We start from the raw sequence: 22,701 nt of genomic DNA, 5'->3' as shown, positions 1-22,701 counted from the left end.
GGGCAGTGTGAGCAGGACCAGCGGTGTCATTTGACTTAATAAATGAGGATCAGATGTCATCAACCTTCTTTTCAAAATGGTTGACGAAGTCATCCACAGAGAGGGAGGAGGGAGGGGGAGGAGGAGGAGGATTCAGCAGGGAGGAGAAGGTGGCAAAGAGCTTCCTAGGGTTAGAGGCAGAGGCTTGAAATTTAGAGTGGTAGAGAGTGGCTTTAGCAGCAGAAACAGAGGAAGAAAATATAGAGAGGAGGGAGTGAAAAGATGACAGGTCGGCAGGGAGTCTAGTTTTCCTCCATTTCCGCTCGGCTGCCCGGAGCCCTGTTCTGTGAGCTCGCAATGAGTCGTCAAGCCACGGAGCAGGAGTGGAGGACCGAGCCGGCCGGGAGGATAGGGGACATAGAGAGTCAAAAGATGCAGAAAGGGAGGAGAGGAGGGTTGAGGAGGCAGAATCAGCAGATCGGAGGGAGAAGGATTTAGCAGATGGAAGAGATGATAGGATGGAAGAGCTGTGTTTCCCTCAGTGCTAAAATGAACAGCTCAGCTCTCCTATCCTCTATTCTCAGGTCTTTGGTCATGCTGCAGCGCCCTAATGTCAATAAAGGACTACACTGCTGACCACCGCCCAGGATAATTAATGTTTATGTGTTGAAAGTGTCAGTGCATGTATACACACATACCGGTACAGACATACACATATACTAACTCTCTTCTGAATGTGTGTGTGTGTGTGTGCAGCCCATGCGGCCCCTGAAGGCCACAGCCACCACGTCCCAGCCGGTGCTGACCATACAGCAGGTAGAGACCATCTTCTATAAGATCCAGGACATCTTTGAGATCCACAAGGAGTTCTACGACGCCCTCCTCCCTCACATAAAGCAGTGGGATGAGAAGGTCGCAGTCGGACACCTCTTCAAGAAACTGGTAAGTCTGCCAATCAACCAGTCAGTCAATCAATCAATTAAATCAACCAATCAATCTATCAACTCATCAAGCCCTTGATTTAGTTGATTTAGTGAATTAGGTGTGTTAGGCTGCGTGCACACAGGCAGCCCAATTCTGATATATTTTTCCACTAATTTTTATATTTTGACCAATCACATCAGATCTTTTCACATCAACTATGTTTTAGAGAAGATCTGATTGGTCAAAGGACCAATTAGTGAAGAAAAGATCAGAATTGGGCTGCCTGTCTAAATGCAGCCTTAGTAGTACTGGGTTGGAGTACAAACCTGCACCCCATGAGTCCCAAGAAGGATTGAATAACAGTAAGTTGGAGGACAACTTAGTCTAGTTACACTCAAAACAGTGATTTTATTGGGAGTATTCACCTTGTGGCAGTAAAATGAAGCAAACGTAGATATGGTGGACATTGTAACAGTGTAGATTTCACATGTGGTATCACCTCCATCTGTGTGTTCAAACTCTGCTTCTGTTCAATCTACAGTCTATACCCCTCTATAGAATAAACATTCAATTAGACCAGGTTCCGCCTAGCCATTAGTCCCTAGTCTGCTCCTACTCCTCTATCTCTTCGCTTCTCTCTCTCAGGGGGCGTTGTGCTCTGTTGACGATGAAGGGGATCTGGAGCTGTCCTTTTAAACCCTTTCAAACTACTGTCTCTCTAACAGGCTGGTACACATGAGCGCATTGGTGCATAATTTCTGAGGTTTGAATGTTCATGGACTGTAGGGGCTTGACTCGACCCAATTAAGGGGATTTTAAGTGTCCCTCCCTCCTCCTCTCTCTCTCGCTCTCTCTGTCCCTTCTTCCTCCTCCTCTTCCTCATCTCCTTCTCTCCTCTGTCTTCTCCCTCCCAGTCTCTCTTTCTATCCCTCTCCCTCTCCACCCCCCTATTCCCTCTCAGTAAGCAGACAGTGTAGTGTCAGTAAGTGAGTGTTAATGGGATGTAATATCTCACATTAGGCCCAGTCTCTTTCCTGGATTACTCTGCTCATTAATCCCCAGAGGGTGGAGGGTGGTGCCGTTGATTCTGATTGGGTAAGGGAAGGCTTCCGTTTAATCTGATTGGGTTAGGAGTGTTCTGTCCCTCATAAGGAAGGTCTAAAGGAGTTAGGGCTCCCCATGTGATACAACAACACTCTGTGACAGAGCATAGACTGATGTGATTAGGAGTTAGTACAATGTTCCACTTAGTATGGTGTTCTGTGCATTTATGTGACTGTAATGTTGTGTCAGTAGAAGCAACGTTTTAACCTCTATTTTAAATTGGATAGAAAAATGTGTAATGTGCATTATACTTACGTAACTGTATGATTAGGTTAACATCAAATTGATCAGAAATACAGTATAGACATTGTTAATGTTGTAAATGGCTATTGTAGCTGGAAACGGCTGATTTTTAATGGAATATCTACATAGGCGTACAGAGGCCCATTATCAGCAACCTTCAGTCCTGTGTTCCAGTGGCACGTTGTGTTTGCTAATCCAAGTTTATCATTTTAAAAGGCTAATTGATCATTAGAAAACCCTTTTGCAATTATGTTAGCACAGCTGAAAAAGCCATATCTCAGACTGGCCATCCCGAGAATAAATCACTTTTCTAACCTGGAATTTCCCGCCAAAACCGTAAGTGTCATTCAAAAGCATTATAAAGCATATAAATATGTCTGGATTTGATTAGAGCTTTGATCAGCATGAAAATTGAAACCCGATGCTATCCAATTTACATAAGTATTCAGACCCTTTACTCAGTTTCTTTCTTGAAGCACCTTTGGCAGCGATTACAGCCTTGAGTCTTCTTGGGTGTGATGCTACAAGCTTGGCACACCTGTACTTGGGGAGTTTCTCCCCATTCTTCTCTGCAGATCCACTCCAGCTCTGTCAGGTTGGATGGGTAGTGTCGCTGCACAGCTATTTTCAGGTCCTCTGTAGCTCAATTGGTAGAGCATGGCGCTTGTAACGCCAGGGTAGTGGGTTCGATCCCTGGGACCACCCATAGGTAAAAATGTATGCACACAAGACTGTAAGTCGCTTTGGATAAAAGCGTCTGCTAAATGGCATATTATATTATAGTGTTGCTGCACAGCTTTTTTCAGGTCTCTCCAGAGATGTTGGATCGGGTTCATGTCCGGGTTCTGGCTGGGCCACTCAAGGACATTCAGAGACTTGTCCCGAAGCCACTCCTGCGTTGTCTTGGCTGTGTGCTTCGGGTCGTTGTCCTGTTGGAAGGTGAACCTTCGCCCCAGTCTGAGGTCCTGAGTGCTCTGGACAGGTTTTCCTCAAGGATCTCACTGTACTTTGCGCCGTTCAGCTTTCCCTCGATCCTGACTAATCTCCCAGTCCCTGTTGCTGAAAAACATCCCCACAGCATGATGCTACCACCACCGTGCTTCACCGTAGGGATGGTGCCAGGTTTCCTCCAGACATGACACTTGGCATTCAGGCCAAAGAGTTCAATCTTGGTTTCATCAGACCAGGAAATCTTGTTTCTCATGATCTGAGAGTCCTTTAGGTGCCTTTTGGAAAACTCCAAGCGGGCTGTCATGTGCCTTTTACTGAGGAGTGGCTTCCGTCTGTCCACTCTACCATAAAGGCCTGATTGGTGCAGAGGGGGTTGCCCTTCTGGAAGGTTCTCCCATCTCCACAGAGGAAATCTACAATGTGATTTTCTGGATTTTTGTTTTAGATTCCGTCTCTCACAGTTGAAGTGTACCTATGATAAAAATTACAGACCTCTACATGCTTTGTAAGTAGGAAAACCTGCAAAATCGCCAGTGTATCAAATACTTGTTCTCCCCACTGTATATGAATTTAGAACAGGATTATCTCATTTGGATGCAATTTGAATGGAATTGAGTGTTGATTCATCATGCAGAGGCCATAGGGAAGCCAGATTTAGACATAGACATAATTTAACAGTTCCATTTCATGCCATGCTGTTCATATAAATAATTTGTTATAATTTACCTGTTTCTCGCAGTTATTTATCGCGGGAAAAGGGAGTGGTTATGGAGGGTAAATCCCGGTAACAGTGTTCCCGCCATTCAACCGTAGTGTGTGTGTGTGTGTGTGTGTGTGTGTGTGTGCGCACACACAAATCACTGTGTGTGTCGCATGGCAACTAACTGTTTAGACAGGCCTGTCTGTGAGGGAGCCACCAAACACAGTGCACAGATGGTGTCATAATTACACAGCACACCCCCCACTGCTCCCTGTGTGGGGCAGACTGGCACTGGAAACACTACTGTAGAAACAGAGAGGGAGAGAGGAACACGGAGAGAGGGATTGAAGGAAAGATGGGGAGGAAGGTAGGGAAGGAGAGAGAGGAGGGAAAGGAGAGCAGAAAGAGGGATGGAAATCGTCAAACTCCCTCTTCTTTTCTTACTTTTTATTCTTTCAATCTGCCGCTCTCTCTTTCTTCTAGCTTCTCTTCTCTGTCTCAGGGTGGTGTTCTAGTACCTGTGATGCTCTTGGTGAGAGGTCGAAGTGCTTCTGCCAATGATGTAAGACAGCCTTTGCCATGACGACTGATTGGGTCAGAGGGTTCTCCAAATGTGCAGGGAAAGATGGGTACAAGGGAACATAATGGAATATGGGCCATAGAATGGAACGCTGACATAGTGGATCCACGCAATAACTAAATGTTCAGACATTAGATACAGTATATGTGTTAATTTTTGTGGAAATGAATATAATTAAGTAGTCTCTCTTGGCAGACTAATTATCATTGTTAGCATTTTGCAATCTCCTTGATATAGATGCAGTTTGATAGTGAGATTCAGAGATGAAGGTTGAGAGGGAGAGAGAAGGGAATGAATATTGATCTCTGCTTTGAAGTGTCCTCAGAGACCTCATGGTTCCTCCACTTCTCCCCTCCAACAGTAATGAGACACCACACCACAGGTCGGAGGAGGAGAGAGGAGAGTTCTAATTCATCTCCGTTAGCTCTCCCCAGTCCCCTCACCAGAGCTGTGTAAGGATGCATATTCATTTCCTGCGCAAGTTGCCTTCATTAGTAGGACCGGGACGATACCAATATCGCAATACTCGTTAGTGACGTGGACTCGTGGAAAGGAAACAGAACACGAAAAGGATTTAACTTCTTTAGGAAAACAGCCCTAATGTTTAAAACAAACATCATGTTGTCATCCAGAGTCACATTTATTTATTTTACACAATATTTTCCATACAGCAGGTTTTAAAGGTACAAAGAGTTTGGTCTGCTTCGTGTTTTCATTTTAGTCTGCCTCGTTCACAATAGATGTTCTTCACGCCTCTCAGGAGGGATAATTTGAATGGGGATTGGAATAAATGTGGTGCTCTCTGTCTCTAAAGCTTTAAACTGTATAGAAATCTATAGCTTTACACTATATAGCAATCTGATTGGGTTCCTCTTAGAGGGAGTTGAATTGCGTCATCCAATACCCTTCTCCAATCGTGGGTATACTATAGGGCGTTATAACCGTAGAATAAAAGTAAGGAAGGTTCATTTAGGAGTGGACTTAGTCTTATTTTTCATCCAGACGCCATCTTTCATTGTCATCCTCCTCCTCTTCCTCTTCCTCTCGCCACTGTGTTAATATTCTGTCCTCTCCTCTGTGCTCCAGGCCAGCCAGCTGGGGGTGTACAAGGCCTTTGTTGACAACTACAAGACAGCGATGGAGACAGCAGAGAAATGCAGCCTGGCCAACACCCAGTTCCAGAAGATCTCTGAGGTAGGTGCTGGTCACACACACTCACACATACACACACAGACTCACACACTCACACACACACACAGATAGCTGTAAATCACAGTCATTTCTCTGCACATCACTTGTGAGTGCTGCAATTTGTACTCATATAGGGAGTTGTGTATATATTTGTTGTGTGTGTTTGTCCAGTTTTGGGGCAGTGTGTTTCTCCAGCCCTGCAGTCTGCTGCTGCAGCAGCCCCATTCCTCTTCATTAGTCCTCTCAGCTCAACTCGGCCTCAATCAGGCTGTGTGTATGTGTCTCTGTGTGCGTGTGTGTGTCTCTGTGTGCATGTGTGTGTGTCCTGCTTCTATACCATGTTCCTATACCGCTAAATTCCTATACTGCTAAAACTGTAATACACCAGTAATCACAAATCATACATTTTCTTACAGAACCTCAAAGTAAAGGGACCCAAGGACTCTAAGGACTGTACCACAAATGTCACCATGGAAGGTAAAGAGATGCGTTCTTTAAAAAAATGTTTTTCTTTTTTTTACTTTTGTGGCTTTTACAGAGTAAGAAAAATACACATAAATATAAGAGATGTGTTCTGATCTAGATGTGTGTCTGAAGGTACTGAAGCTGCTATGGCTCTTTTAAAGGGCCAGTGCAGTCAATACTGTGTTTTAAATAATATTGTACAACAGCTGATAAAACTGAGACTGTAAAAGTGTGGGAAAAAATTGATCAGTGTTATTTCCTGATAGTTGCTGCTTGAAAATACAATCTACACAGGGCGGGAGTTTTGGCTTTCCATGGTGACATCACCATGCGGTAAATTGGTTAATAGACCAATAACAAAGAGATTTCCAAACCTCTCTGCCAATAATAGCTAGTTTTTAGTTTTCCCCTCCTCACTCAGACCACTCCCAGACAGTCCTAGCAAAATTCTTGCTTGATAAATAGTTATTTGCTAAAAAGCTATTTTTGCCCATTTGAATGGAAATCTATTACAGTAAGGTACTTAATTGTTACCCAGAAATTATTTGATATTGATATAAAACAGCTGCATTGGGCCTTTAAGACTCTGTAGCCCTGCCTCTTTTGCTTGTGTATGCAGTGGCAGGCTTAGGAAGGCAAGGCTCCTGTGTGTGAGTGCGCTCCGCTTCTCTCTCTCTCTCTCTGACTATGGGTGTTGGAGATGGGCAGAGGGGGAAGTGTGAGATGGAGATTCTACTGGTACTCAGACTGTGTTGTAACTGCACATACGGTAATGTGTGTGTGACAGTACATTTGAAGTAACTTGTGTGTGTATAGAAAAGCCTTTATCTGTCTTTAATCCTTTATTGAGTATTTTGTACGTGAGGGGTGTTTTCTGGTTCTATAGTGTGTTGTGTAGCGTTAACGATTGGACTAACATATACTCGTATAGACATATAGGCAAGGTTCTTGGCTGGTACTGTGAATATGTTAGTGTGTGCTGTATGGTAAAGTTACTGGTGTGTGACAGTGTCTTAGATGTAGCTGGGTGCCGGTTAGATAATGAGCTGTTTTATATTCTGGGTAAAGACAGTCGCTGCTCTCGTCTCTCGCCACATTCTCTCTATCCTCTCATTTCTGCTGAGAAAGACAAAGTCTTTGTGCTTTGCCACTCCTGCCTCAGATAAAATAAAAAATAAAATAAAATGTTGGTCCGTGTGGCCATTTGATGAATTGTTCAGCAGTCTTATGGCTTGGGGGTAGAAGCTGTTAAGGAGCCTTTTGGACCTAGACTTGGCGCTCCGGTACCACTTGCCGTGCGGTAGCAGAGAGAGCAGTCTATGACTTGGGTGACTGGAGTCTTTGACAATTTTTTGGGCCTTCCTCTGACACGAGGTAGACGTGTGTGTGCATACAGTATCTATGTGTTTTGCATATGAGAGAGAGTGAGAGAGGGACAGAGTGTGTGTGATAGGGACGGACGGACTGAATGAATGAATGAGTGAGAGACACGGACGGACTGACTGACTGAATGAATGAATGAGTGAGTGAGAGGGACGGACGGACTGACTGAATGAATGAGTGAGTGAGAGGAACGGACGGACAGACGGAATGAGTGAGTGAGGGAGAGAGGGACGGACGGAATGAGTGAGTGAGGGAGAGAGAGAGAGGGACGGACGGACGGAATGAGTCAGGGAGAGAGAGAGGGACGGACGGACGGAATGAGTGAGGGAGAGAGAGAGGGACGGACGGACGGAATGAGTGAGAGAGAGACGGATGGACGGAGTGTGAGAGAGAGAGAGACGGACGGAGTGAGTGATGGAGTGAGAGACGGACAGACGGAGTGAGTGAGATAGGGACGGACGGACTGACTGAATGAGTGAGTGAGAGACACGGACGGAATGAATGAGTGAGTGAGAGGGACGGACGGACGAACGGACGGAATGAGTGAGTGAGAGGTACGGACGGAATGAGTGAGAGTGGGACGGACGGACTGAGTGAGTGAGCGAGACAGTGAGTGGATGATAGAGACGGACAGAATGAGTGAGTGAGAGACGGATGGACAGACGGACGGACAGAGTGAGAGACACGGACGCAGTGAGAGAGAAGGAGAGACGGACGTAGTGAGAGGGAGAGAGAGAGACGGACGTAGTGAGAGGGAGAGAGAGACGGACGCAGAGAGAGGGACAGAGAGAGAGAGGGACAGAGAGAGAGAGAGAGAGGGACAGAGAGAGAGAGAGAGAGGGACAGAGAGAGAGGGACAGAGAGAGAGAGAGAGGGAGAGAGAGAGAGAGAAGGAGAGAGAGAGACGGACAGAGTGTGAGAGAGAGACGGACAGAGTGTGAGAGAGAGAGGGACGGACAGAGTGAGAGGGAGAGAGAGACGGACGTAGTGAGAGGGAGAGAGGGAGAGAGAGAGAGGGACAGAGAGAGAGAGAGAGGGACAGAGAGAGAGAGAGAGGGACAGAGAGAGAGAGAGAGGGACAGAGAGAGAGAGAGAGAGGGACAGAGAGAGAGAGAGAGGGACAGAGAGAGAGACGGACAGAGTGTGAGAGAGAGAGGGACGGACAGAGTGAGTGACAGACGGACGGAGTGAGTGAGATAGGGACGGACGGACTGAATGAGTGAGTGAGACACGGACGGACTGACTGAATGAGTGAGAGGGATGGACGGAAGGAATGAATGAGAGAGAGAGAGAGAGAGACGGACGGACGGAATGAGTGAGAGAGAGAGGGACGGACGGACGGAATGAGTGAGGGAGAGAGAGAGGGACGGACGGACGGAATGAGTGAGGGAGAGAGAGAGGGACGGACTGACTGAATGAGTGAGTGAGAGACACGGACGGAATGAGTGAGTGAGAGGGACGGACGGACGAACGGACGGAATGAATGAGTGAGTGAGAGGGACGGACGGAATGAGTGAGAGTGGGACGGACGGACTGAGTGAGTGAGCGAGACAGTGAGTGGGTGATAGAGAGACGGACAGAATGAGTGAGTGAGAGACGGATGGACAGACGGACGGACAGAGTGAGAGACACGGACGCAGTGAGAGAGAAGGAGACACGGACGCAGTGAGAGAGAAGGAGAGACGGGCGCAGAGAGAGTGTGAGAGAGAGACGGACAGAGTGTGAGAGAGAGACGGACAGAGTGTGTGAGAGAGAGAGAGGGACGGACAGAGTGAGTGACAGACGGACGGACGGAGTGAGTGAGATAGGGACGGACGGACTGAATGAGTGAGAGAGAGACACGGACGGACTTACTGAATGAGAGAGAGAGAGAGAGAGAGAGAGAGAGAGAGAGAGAGAGAGAGAGAGAGAGAGAGAGAGAGAGAGAGAGAGAGAGAGAGAGAGAGAGAGAGAGAGAGAGAGAGAGAGAGAGAGAGAGAGAGAGAGAGAGAGAGAGAGAGAGAGAGAGAGAGAGAGAGAGAGAGAGAGAGACAGAGAGAGAGAGAGACAGAGAGAGAGAGAGAGAGAGACAGAGAGAGAGAGAGAGAGACAGAGAGAGAGACGGACAGAGTGTGAGAGAGAGAGAGAGACGGACAGAGTGAGTGACAGACGGACGAGTGAGAGAGAGAGAGACGGACGGACTGAATGAGTGAGTGAGACACGGGACAGACTGACGAATGAGAGTGAGAGAGAGACGAGAGGAAGGGAATGAGAGAGAGAGAGAGAGAGACGAGGACGGAGATGAGTGAGAGAGAGAGGGACAGACGAGAGAGAGAGTGAGGGAGAGAGAGAGACGGACAGAGAGCGAGACGAGAATGAGAGTGAGAGAGAGAGAGAGGGACGGACTGACTGAATGAGTGAGTGAGAGACACGGACGGAATGAGTGAGTGAGAGGGACGGACGGACGAACGGACGGAATGAATGAGTGAGTGAGAGGGACGGACGGAATGAGTGAGAGTGGGACGGACGGACTGAGTGAGTGAGCGAGACAGTGAGTGGGTGATAGAGAGACGGACAGAATGAGTGAGTGAGAGACGGATGGACAGACGGACGGACAGAGTGAGAGACACGGACGCAGTGAGAGAGAAGGAGACACGGACGCAGTGAGAGAGAAGGAGAGACGGGCAGAGAGAGAGAGAGAGAGAGAGACGGACGGACGGAGTGAGTGAGATAGGGACGGACGGACTGAATGAGTGAGTGAGAGACACGGACGGACTTACTGAAGAGAGAGAGAGAGAGAGAGAGAGAGAGAGAGAGAGAGAGAGAGAGAGAGAGAGAGAGAGAGAGAGAGAGAGAGAGAGAGAGAGAGACAGAGAGAGAGAGAGAGAGAGAGAGAGAGAGAGAGAGAGAGAGAGAGAGAGAGAGAGAGAGAGAGAGAGAGAGAGAGAGAGAGAGAGAGAGAGAGAGAGAGAGAGAGAGAGAGAGAGAGACAGAGAGAGAGAGAGAGAGGAGAGAGTAGAGAGAGAGAGAGAGACAGAGAGAGAGAGAGAGAGAGAGAGAGAGAGACGGACAGAGCGAGAGAGAGAGTAGAGAGAGAGAGAGGGACGAGAGCGAGAGACAGGGACATAGAGTGAGAGAGAGAGAGAGGGACGAGAGCGAGAGGCAGAATGAGTGAGGGAGAGAGAGAGGGACGGACTGACTGAATGAGTGAGTGAGAGACACGGACGGAATGAGTGAGTGAGAGGGACGGACGGACGAACGGACGGAATGAATGAGTGAGTGAGAGGGACGGACGGAATGAGTGAGAGTGGGACGGACGGACTGAGTGAGTGAGCGAGACAGTGAGTGGGTGATAGAGAGACGGACAGAATGAGTGAGTGAGAGACGGATGGACAGACGGACGGACAGAGTGAGAGACACGGACGCAGTGAGAGAGAAGGAGACACGGACGCAGTGAGAGAGAAGGAGAGACGGGCGCAGAGAGAGGGAGAGAGAGAGACGGACGGACGGAGTGAGTGAGATAGGGACGGACGGACTGAATGAGTGAGAGAGAGACACGGACTTACTGAATGAGAGAGAGAGAGAGAGAGAGAGAGAGAGAGAGAGAGAGAGAGAGAGAGAGAGAGAGAGAGAGAGAGAGAGAGAGAGAGGGAGAGAGAGAGAGAGAGAGAGAGAGAGAGAGAGAGGAGAGAGAGAGAGAGAGAGAGAGAGAGAGAGAGAGAGAGAGAGAGAGAGGAGAGAGAGAGAGAGAGAGAGAGAGAGAGAGAGAGAGAGAGAGAGAGAGAGAGAGAGAGAGAGAGAGAGAGAGAGAGAGAGAGAGAGAGAGAGAGAGAGAGAGAGAGAGAGAGAGAGAGAGAGAGAGAGAGAGAGAGAGAGAAATGTTATGAAGGGCAAATGTTTGTTTGTGAAGAAGGTACACAGTCAGTTAGTCCTGATGATCATGGTACTTAGTTGAATTCCTATTCACATTTATCCATCCCAGAACACACAGCATTTAACACAGACCAACTCCCAGTCTAATTTAGCACACACTGGGTCTGTGTCCCAAATGGAATGACACAAATATTAATTTTCACAAAGTCTGCTGCCTCAGTTTTTATGATGGTAATTAGCATATACTCCAGAATGGTATGAAGAGTGATCAGATTAATTGCAATTAATTGCAAAGTCCCTCTTTGCCATGAAAATGAACTGAATCCCCAAAAAACATTTCCACTGCATTTCAGCCCTGCCACAAAAGGACCAGCTGACATCATGTCAGTGATTCTCTCATTAACACAGGTGAGAGTGTTGACGAGGACAAGGCTGGAGATCACTCTGTCATGCTGATTGAGTTAGAATAACAGACTGGAAGCTTTAAAAGGAGGGTGGTGCTTGAAATCATTCTTCTTCCTCTGTTAACCATGGTTACCTGCAAGGAAACACGTGCCGTCATCATTGCTTTGCACAAAAAGAGCTTCACAGGTAAGGATATTGCTGCTAGTAAGATTGCACCTAAATCAACCATTTAACGGATCATCAAGAACTTCAAGGAGAGAGGTTCAATTGTTGTGAAGAAGGCTTCAGGGCGACCAAGAAAGTCCAGCAAGCGCCAGGACCGTCTCTTAAAGTTGATTCAGCTGCGGGATTGGGCCACCACTTGCTCAGGAATGGCAGCAGGCAGGTGTGAGTGCATCTGCACACACAGTGAGGCAAAGACTTTTGGAGGATGGCCTGGTGTCAAGAAGGGCAGCAAAGAAGCCACCTCTCTCCAGGAAAAACATCAGGGACAGACTGATATTTTGCAAAAGGTACAGGGAATGGACTGCTGAGGACTGGAGTAAAGTCATTTTCTCTGATGAATCCCCTTTCCAAATTGTTTGGGGCATCTGGAAAAAAGCTTGTCCGGAGAAGACAAGGTGAGCGCTACCATCAGTCCTGTGTCATGCCAACAGTAAAGCATCCTGAGACCATTCATGTGTGGGGTATCTTTTTTAGCCAAGGGAGTGGGCTCACTCACAATTTTGCCTAAGAACACAGCCATGAATAAAGAATGGTACCAACACATCTTCCGAGAGCAACTTCTCCCAACCATCCAAGAACAGTTTGATGACGAACAATGCCTTTTCCAGCATGATGGAGCACCTTGCCATAAGGCAAAAGTGATAACTAAGTGGCTCGGGGAACAAAACATCGAAATGTTGGTTCCATGGCCAGGAAACTCCCCAGACCTTAATCCCATTGAGAACTTGTGGTCAATCCTCAAGAGGCGGGGGGACAAACAAAAACCCACAAATTCTGACAAACTCCAAGCATTGATTATGCAAGAATGGGCTGCCATCAGTCAGGATGTGTCCCAGAAGTTAATTGACAGCATGCCAGGGCGGATTGCAGAGGTCTTGAAAAAGAAGGGTCAACACTGCAAATATTGACTCTTTGCATAAACGTAATGTAATTGTCAATAAAAGCCTTTGACACTTATGGAATGATTGTAATTATACTTCAGTATACCATAGTAACATCTGACAAAAATATCTAAAAACATTGAAGCAGCAAACTTTGTGAAGACCAATACTTGTGTCATTCTCAAAACTTTTGACCACGACTGTACACATACAGTCCATAGCACCATACATACACGTGACATTGTTTGTCCAGGGCTCAGTACCTGTCCAGAGCGTGACCCGGTGGGCCTGCGGGGATTTCCAAACAGGCCTGCTCCAGTTTCAGCCAATTATGTTTACTGAACAAAAATATAAATGCAACGTGCAACAATTTCTAAGATTTTACTGAGTTGGTTGAGAGAATGGCAAGAGTGTGCAAAGCTGTCATCAAGGCAAAGGGTGGCTACTTTGAAGAATCTCAAATTTGTTTAACACTTTTTTGGTTACTACATGATTCCATATGTGTTATTTCATAGTATTGATGTCTTCACCATTATTCTACAATGTAGAAAATAGTAAAAAAAATAAGAAAAACCTTTGAATGAGTAGGTGTGTCCAAACCTTTGACTGGTACTGTACATAATCCATGTCTCAATTGTCTCAAGGCATAAATATTCTTCTTTAACCTGTCTCCTGCCCTTTATCTACACTGATTGAAGTGGATCTAACAAGTGACATCAATAAGGGATCATAGCTTCCCAATACTTGAAGACCAATACTTGTGTCATTCTCAAACCTTTTGACCACGACTGTACACTGTCTGGACACGCTATGCTTGTGTTCGTGTGTGTGTCTCTTTCAGGCATTGGGGTTCTGGTGTTAAGACATGTCCATTTCCATATCTATTATATTGTTTAAGCACTGGGCTGTTTCACAGCTGTCACGTGGATAGAAATATAGCTGTCCCCTGAGAATCTCTGCTCCACTGTTGATCATCCCTGTTTCTATTATATTTCCTATCTCTCTCTCACCATCTCCCTCGCTCTATCCCTCCTTCTCTCTCCATGCTCTATCCCTCCTCTCTCCACTCTCTATCCCTCCATCTCTGATTCCCCCTCTCTCACATGTGTAGTGGTTGAGTAGAGCAAAGACACTGATTTGTGGTCCAACAGAATTGTATTGGAGTTTCACTCTGTTTGGCTTGATGTGTGAATTCAACCCATAGGGCCGGCACCAGCTCCAATCTAAACCAATCGGGGGAAAATACCATTACACTGGGTGGAGCTTCACTATCCACCCACAATGTTCTCCCAAGTTATTTTAGTCTGACAGCCAGGCCTGTCCTCCCACTCCTGTTGGACTTACCAGACCAGATCACAGTCTAGATCACTGGCTTTATTACCAGGACAGGATGAGATCACTGGCTTTATTACCAGGACAGGATGAGATCACTGGCTTTATTACCAGGCCTGGATGAGATCACTGGCTTTATTACCAGGACAGGATGAGATCACTGGCTTTATTACCAGGACTGGATGAGATCACTGGCTTTATTACCAGGACAGGATGAGATCACTGGCTTTATTACCAGGACTGGATGAGATCACTGGCTTTATTACCAGGACAGGATGAGATCACTGGCTTTATTACCAGGACTGGATGAGATCACTGGCTTTATTACCAGGACAGGATGAGATCACTGGCTTTATTACCAGGACAGGATGAGATCACTGCCTTTACTACCAGGACAGGATGAGATCACTGCCTTTATTACCAGGACAGGATGAGCTCACTGGCTTTATTACCAGGACAGGATGAGATCACTGGCTTTATTACCAGGACCGGATGAGATCACTGGCTTTATTACCAGGACAGGATGAGATCACTGTGGTGGTGTTCTGGCCTACCAACCACACCATGTGACCTTTTCAAATTCAATAACAACAACACCTGTTGAATTTATTCAAAATGACTGTTACTCACAATGAATCCTTTGCTCATTATAAATGTTTCACACCTCCACTATCTCTCTATACCTCTGTCTCCGCTGTCTCGCTCTCTCCCGTATTTTATCTCTCCCTTACTATTTTAGGTTTTGTACACCCCTCTCAGTGCCCCCTCTTCTCCCTCTCTCAGTTGGCACATTGGGTGAGGGCCAACGGTTGGCATTGATCAGTATAGCCCAGTCAGGCAGCTGGGCTGGCAGAAGTCTATGTAGCTAAGCCATGTCTCAGTGTTGTCACAACATGTCAGTCCTGCAGGCGGGCTCTGAGAGAGAGAGAGCGATTAAACAGGCTGTCTAGGAACACACTGTGTGTGAACAACCCAACAAGGGATTACGTAATCCCTGTTACCAAGCAGAGTCTATCATTGTGAAGCTGAGCCAAAGGGCTGCAAGTGTGTGAAATTTAGCGCAATCGACTGAGTGTGTGTGGGGCTGAAGGAGAGGGCAAAGACCTTGACTCAAACACTTACACACTGTATGGATAGATTCGCTCTGCAGTGTAGAAATACTGCATTCCCATTGGCTCTCTGGTCATCTATATTATATCATTTGAAGCGCAGTGTGACAACGACAAATATAGACAAGGTCAGGAAGTTAATATAATATAATAATATGCCATTTAGCAGACGCTTTTATCCAAAGCGACTTACAGTCATGTGTACATACATTTTTACGTATGGGTGGTCCCGGGGATCGAACCCACTACCCTGGCGTTACAAGCGCCATGCTCTACCAATTGAGCTACAGAGGACCACAATCCTGATCCTCAATTGGTAATCCTGATGGGGTTTGAGTGGGAAGGTTTCTGAACACAACCTTATTCAGCAGAGAATGAATAACAGAGCTTACATAGAATGACGTTGGAGAGAGTGTCTGTGTGTCCGTCTCTGCAGGGAGCAGACACCTGAGATTGTGGATGATGGAAATGTCTACCCCCTACCACAGGAACTTGTGGCCAACCAAGCATGTAATTGGCTTTTTGAGTCATGTTTCTCGGCATTGTGCAGCGCGGGTGTGTGCGTGCCTGCCTGCGTGCGTGTCAAACCAAACTGAGTGCCCTCTTCTTGTCCTTTCCCACAGCTCTCCTGTACAAGCCGATTGACCGTGTGACCAGAAGCACACTGGTTCTTCATGTGAGTACACACACACACACACACACACGCGGTACATCCATGAGGGATTCCTGATCTCGCCCAGAGACAAATGACAAGATTGAATAGATAGGACAGGATCGATACCCATCAGGGATTAAGAGTTACTGCTGTCACATTGTGGTCCTCTGTAGCTCAGCTGGTTGAGCACGGCGCTTGTAACGCCAAGGTAGTGGGTTCGATCCCCGGGACCACCCATACACAAAAAAAATGTATGCACGCATGACTGTAAGTCGCTTTGGATAAAAGCGTCTGCTAAATGGCATATTATTGTGCAGTCATGAGAAACATAGTGATGGAGTTGGGTAGAATTTATCTAGAAAGCCCTGAAGGTCTTACAAATGCAGCTTGGTTCTGGATACACCTCCAAAGTCAAACCCTGCCTTCTGCTGCTTATAGGAAGTGTTCCATTCCATTTGCCAAGCCTATACCTTTCCTCTGCACGGTCCATCGAAATGACATGCTGTTAGAAACAATAGGCTCTCCTTTGATGGGCTACAACCAAATGGAAAGTGGAAGCCACCCACAGATCAGGCAGAGATGCATAGACGTCTCCTCCAGTCTAGCTTCCAGTGCATTTCATGAATATGTTTTACATAAAGCTAGTGGAACCATGGCTAAACAAACACCAGTTGGTTTCCAACAAACACAGGTCGTGCCAGATCATGCAAATCAAAGACACGGATTGTGTCCCAAATGGCATCCTGTTTTCTATTTAGTGCATAGGGACATGTACTGTACTGTACCATCAGCTCAAGCCTTCTATAGCTTGTCAGAATACATTAACTGAGGTTAGGTGTGCTGAAAATGCATAAATCAGGCAATGGAAAAGAGATTGGCTTTTCTTTCACACGCTCCTCTGAAAACAAATATTTTAGTTACATTGTGATAATAAGATATTAGTGATGTGGAAGCAGACTGTCTCAGCCATTAGGTAGCACTTTAAAATTAAAGTAATTAGTTACGCCCACAGTTCAAACACGGAGAGACTCTTATATGCTTTTATTAGAGGAAAAGATATGTTAGAAAACCCAGCCAAACATCCAAATAGTCCAATTCATCAACATGGATAAATAGAGCTGGTATTATAGGTTTAAAAACACCTGCACAGTGACTGTCCATAGACAATCATTTTAACGGATGGGAGTCTCTGTTTTTGGATTGGGGTCTCTGACTATTTGAGAGTTGCATTGCGATGTCCCCAGTGTGTGTAATATCTAATGGTCTCGATCTGTGTGTGTTATTGTAGGACCTGCTGAAGCACACCCCTAAGGACCACCCAGACTTCCCCCTACTGCAGGACGCTCTGAGGATCTCCCAGAACTTCCTGTCCTCCATCAACGAAGAGATCGACCCCCGCAGGACCGCCGTCACCACGCCTAAGGGAGAGGTGGGGTCTCTCTCACACACACACACACACACCGTTGTAACAGACTACCTAATGCTTTTCAGCAATTCTTGTTGTAACCTTGGAAGTGTGTCAATGTATTTGTAAAATGTGTTTTGGGGTCAGAAAGAAACCGACAGTCTCTCCTTTCCTCCTCTTCATTACCAGCCACCTCTCTCTCTCTCGCTCTCTATCTCTCTATCTCTCTATCTCTCTATCTCTCTCTATCTCTCTCTCTATCTCTCTCTCTATCTCTCTCTATCTCTCTCTCTATATCTCTCTCTATATCTCTATCTCTATCTCTATCTATCTCTCTCGCTCTCTCTCTCTCTCTCAGCATGTATTGCAGGGTTGTTTGATGTTCCCGTCTTTGTAACACTACCTTTATTGTTTCGTTCTGTAATTTTTTTCCTGCCTGTCAGCCTTTTCTCCTCTTAATGCTCCTCTCTCTATGAGTATAGGCTTTTTACAGTCTCTGCCTGCTAAATCCTTGCTCTCTCCCTTCCTTCTTCCCTTTCTCCCTCCATCTCTATCCCCCCTCTTCAGCTCTCCTCCCTCCACCCCTCTATCTTTCTATCCCTCTCTCCTCCCACCTCTCCCTCTATCCCTCTTCCATTCAGTCAGCTCAGTTCTTAACCTCCCAGTCAGCTCCCCATTCATTAATGTCTGTCTGCTACCAGTTAAATGGAAAACTGTCTCTGCCCTCTTTGGCTCAAGCTTTTCCGATTACTCCAGTTCTGGTTTAGCTCTGCCTTATTTTAGGTTTCCTAGTTGGCTCGCTAGAGATGGACAGATGCAGAGAGGGAAAGGGGGGCGTGTTTTGAGTTCTGAGTGGCTTACTTTAGCTGATGATTCTCAACTGTCATGGAGAATGCAATAGACAAATAGAAAATATAGACAACAAGTGATGTTCTTTCATATTGCTGAACCCTGACCTATACCTCCTACAGTACATTCTGTCTCTTTAACTGGGTGTGTGTGATAGGCAGTATCCCTCAGACTAGGCTCAGGGCTCAGGACAGGAAGTGAATGTTTACGGCTTGGCTAGCTGCCCCGTGCAGGGCATACCACAGGAAGTGAGGTCATGACATTTCTCTCCCTGTTAGGCTCGTCAGCTGGTGAAGGATGGTTTCCTGGTGGAGGTGTCAGAGGGTTCCAGGAAGCTGCGTCACGTCTTCCTCTTTACAGACCTGCTGCTCTGTGCCAAAATGAAGAAGACCTCCGCAGGGTAGGTCAACACTCCCAAAGCATCAACACACACTCATGCACATTCAGGTATAAACATACCCACTGTGCTATTCACTGTGTATATTATATTATACACTCTTCAGTGGTCTCCAGTGTGAGTTCATTATTCTCAGTCTGTTCTGTTTAGAGGTGGGTGTGGGTGGGTGTATGAGCAGAGCACCAGGTGTCTGGTTAGCAGAGTGGCTGATTGAGGCCACAGCGAGAGAATAGACAAGTCGTACATATTAACACTTAGACACTCTTCTCTTCCACCTCACCTTACTTCCCCCCTCACTGAGAGAGGCTGCGAGAGATACATAGTTAGTGATGCAGGGCACATCCTGTAGGCTCTCCTTTAATGAGGCAGACTGATAGCTTATCCCGTATTCCTACAGAATTCTAGTAGAGTTGATCATGTTTTATGTGGTCCTGTCAGCTCTGCTGTGGCAGTGTATGAAATATGAGAGCAATGTATCAGGATGAATGACAGCCCTGCTCTAAAAGGATTCGCTATCTCACTGCAATTATTATTTCCTCAATTTTGTAACTTCCAAGTGTTCTTTGATGTCATAATAAAAAAGGAAGACAGTCTTTGGTGCTGTAGACTATTGTGGAGAAATGGTTTAGAATAGTGAATGGAAGGCTTGTATAGAGCTGAATATGAAGACATTGACGTAGTGGATATATGGATGTTAGGAAATACAAAGCATAGCGTGTATTTCAATCTGGTCTCAATCTGGTGTTTGGGCCTGAGGCGAAGAGTGTGTGTGTGTGTGTGTGTGTGTGTGTGTGTGTGTAAATCGATGGGAATGACAGCATAAACGGCCGTAGATTGTGTTTTATTTACAGGATTGCCTACCATGGCCCGATATGTCACTTGCCTGTCTGCACGGTTACCGTTGTTAGCCAGATTAGGGTAGATTATGATTGACAGTCGTCCCTGCCTGCTACCTAACCGTGTGAAGGACATACAGGCAACTGGCATTGTCAAGGTTACCACTAGTCTGTAAATCAATCTGTTATTGTCTGTAGCTTTAGCTTTTTGTCGCTGTGTCCCAAATGGCACCTTATTCCCTATATAGTGTACTACTTTTGACCAGGGCCCTGATCAAAAGTAGTGTGCTACATAGGGAATAGGGTAGCATTTGAGATGCTACCTATGTTTCCTCTGGTCTGGACTTTAACACCAAAGGATTAGGCCAACAGCCAGTTAAAACAAGCTATCCAACTGATAGCTAAACATCAGTATTAACTCACTGAGAAACGTTAATACCATTCAATCCCTCTATAGCGCTACTCAATCATTGTGGATTATTAATGTTTCTATAATGTTTCAATTGATTTCACAGCCATATTTCTCCTCCTACAGAATTGCTGTATACCGGTAATAAACCACCCTTTCCCAATGTATTCAGATGAACCAGAGAACATTAACATGTGATTATGGTAAATAAGGGCTGTGAAAAGCTCATTTGGGAGCGTGAAAGTGCTGTGGACGGACAGGGGGGAGATCAGATATGCAGATTTATTCAACACCAGAAATGCCAATCTTGGTCCCCCTAATCAGCTCTACCTCAGTCTGTAGTAGAGATAGAGACAGTGTTTATTAATTAGACACTAGATCAGCTCAAACACTGCTGGGGGATTTAAACAGTGCATGAATACAGATACATACCTTAGAGACAACAACAATAAAACCCCATGGACCACTCCGAGACAGGGTTTGCTTACAAAAGAACAAAGTGGGATCACACCCTGTATTAAGGAGGAGAGGATGTCTCATAAAAAATTGAGGGATGTGTGCAGGCGAAGGAGGGGGTGAGGGTGAGGGTACATATTGGGATGAAGAGACAAAACAAGAGACAGGTATTTGCTGTCTCCATCCCTATATAGTCCAATACAGCCAAAACAAAGCCTTGGGTAGAGAGTTGATACAACTCCAAGTCTGGAAGGTTAAAGTTATTTAACTAGCCAAAGAAAAATACTCTTCTAAAAAGAAAAGTCATACTATTATTTGTTTGTTGTACAGTATTATACTTCGGGGTAAAAACAGGACATGTTATTTCGTTTTGTTGTCATATTTCCTGTCCCATAATTTTAGATGAGGTTTGCACAAATTGGAGGCCTGCTTAATGTATTCCTGTGTTAATGAGTGTACGATCCTGCCTTCAGGAATGATAATGATAATGAAAGCTCGTTAAGGGGAATACAAATACTCCCAACACCATTAAATCTCCAACACTATTCAAGCCAATTTATGATTCATCCGAAAATGTGGTCGGAGGCGCCATATGGATGGCATGTATATAATGACAGCATTTCCTCATTGTCTTTGTCCCTCCAACCTCCTCTAAAATATATTAAAGATATTGAGCTCCACCTCTTTGTCTCTCTCTCTCTCTCTCTCTCTTTCTCTTTGTCTCGCTCTCGTCCTCCTCTTCATCCATCCATCCCTCCCTCTCTCTAGGAGACAACAGCAGTATGAGTGTAAGTGGTACATCCCCCTGGCAGACCTGACCTTCCAGTTGCTGGATGACTCAGACGTCTGCCCCCACATCCAGGTGCTGCCTGAACATGAGATAGAGGAGATGAAAATCAAGATCTCTGTCATCAAGAGTGAGATCCAGAAGGAGAAGGTGATTATTATGTTTAGTTTGTTTCTTTCTTTCTTTCTTTTATTTAGCCAGGTAAGTCTTTTTTAAGAACAGATTATCTTAATGTGGCTGTGCCCAGTACTGCTATTTTAGACACAAACTAAACCCAGTAGTTCTTCATTGATCCAAAATGGCGGTGATGTGGCCGTCCTCTGCCTCCCACTGTGTCAGGCCAGGTCATGGTCAGGGCTCCAGTCACTTAAGGCCAGACCCCCTCTTCCAGTAGGGCACTGTGGAGGAACAGTCTCCTGCCCAGCCCGGGCCCCCCGGTCTGGGCTGGGTTCTCTGGGTGTGTCCCTACCAGGAGCCATAGGGTCTATGTTTTTTACTCTCTCCATTAGAACCTGATGCCTGGCTGTGTGATTTAAGGCTGGGTTCCTCTGGCCTCTTCACACTACTGTTGTTATATTGGGGTAGTTCCCCTCACTGTTTCCCTTAGAGAGGTCGGCCGGGGACTAGAGATCTGTGTGTCTGAGCCACACCCACAAAAAGAGAAGGGTCATCTGGACAGAGTCAGCACTTTACTGTATGTACAGTGCATTCGGAAAGTATTGAGACCCCTTGACTTTTTCCACATTTTGTTACGTTACAGCCTTATTCAAAAGTTGATTAAACAATTTTTTTTCTCATCCATCTACACACAATACCCCATAATGACAAACCGAAAACAGGTTTCTAGAAATGTTTGCTAAGTTATACAAAAAATTAAAAATAAACCTTATTTACATAAGTATTCAGACCCTTTGCTATGAGACTCGAAATTGAGCTCAGGTGCATCCTGTTTCCATTGATCATCCTTGATGTTTCTACAACTTGATTGGCGTCTTCCTGTGGTAAATTAAATTGATTGGACATGATTTGAAAAGGAACACATCTGTCTATGTAAGGTCCCACAGTTGACAGTGCATGTCAGAGCAAAAACCAAGTCATGAGGTCGAAGGAATTGTCCGTAGAGCTTCGAGACAGGATTGTGTCGAGGCACAGATCTGGGGAAGGGTCCCAAAGATTTCTGCAGCATTGAAGGTCCCCAAGAACACAGTGGCCTCCATCATTCTTAAATCAAAGAAGTTTGGAACCACCAAGACTCTTCCTAGAGCTGGCCGCCCCGCCAAACTGAGCAATAGGGGGAGAAGGGCCTTGGTTAGGGAGTTGACCAAGAACCCGATGGTCACTCTGACAGCTCCAGAGTTCCTCCGTGGAGATGGGAGAACCTTCCAGAAGGACAACCATCTCTGCAGAACTTCACCAATCAGGCCTTTATGGTAGAGTGGACAGATGGAAGCCACTCCTCAGTAAAAGGCACATGACAGCCCACTTGAAGTTTGCCAAAAGGCACCTAAAGGACTCAGACATGAGAAATAAGATTATCTGGTCTGATTAAACTGTGATTGAACTCTTTGGCGTGAATGCCAAGC

General features: G+C 46.0%; 1 protein-coding gene across 7 annotated transcripts in view; it reads left to right on the top strand.

Moving 5' to 3' along the window:
• The window catches only part of LOC121579445 (active breakpoint cluster region-related protein), a 242,135-nt gene that overhangs the window by 99,752 nt on the left and 119,682 nt on the right, over positions 1-22,701 (top strand). For all 7 annotated transcript variants that reach the window (XM_041894042.1, XM_041894041.1, XM_041894044.2 and 4 more), the window contains 7 exons: positions 736-921; positions 5,568-5,675; positions 6,089-6,149; positions 15,948-16,000; positions 17,268-17,408; positions 18,512-18,633; positions 21,100-21,268. In XM_041894042.1, coding sequence (XP_041749976.1) covers positions 736-921; positions 5,568-5,675; positions 6,089-6,149; positions 15,948-16,000; positions 17,268-17,408; positions 18,512-18,633; positions 21,100-21,268 — 840 coding nt within the window. The remainder of the gene's footprint in view (positions 1-735; positions 922-5,567; positions 5,676-6,088; positions 6,150-15,947; positions 16,001-17,267; positions 17,409-18,511; positions 18,634-21,099; positions 21,269-22,701) is intronic.

Source organism: Coregonus clupeaformis, chromosome 13 (genome assembly GCF_020615455.1).
Source record: "Coregonus clupeaformis isolate EN_2021a chromosome 13, ASM2061545v1, whole genome shotgun sequence".
NCBI classification, from domain to species: Eukaryota; Metazoa; Chordata; class Actinopteri; order Salmoniformes; family Salmonidae; genus Coregonus; species Coregonus clupeaformis.
The sequence above is the reverse complement of the archived record's forward strand: the minus strand, read 5'-3'. Positions and strand labels throughout refer to the sequence as shown.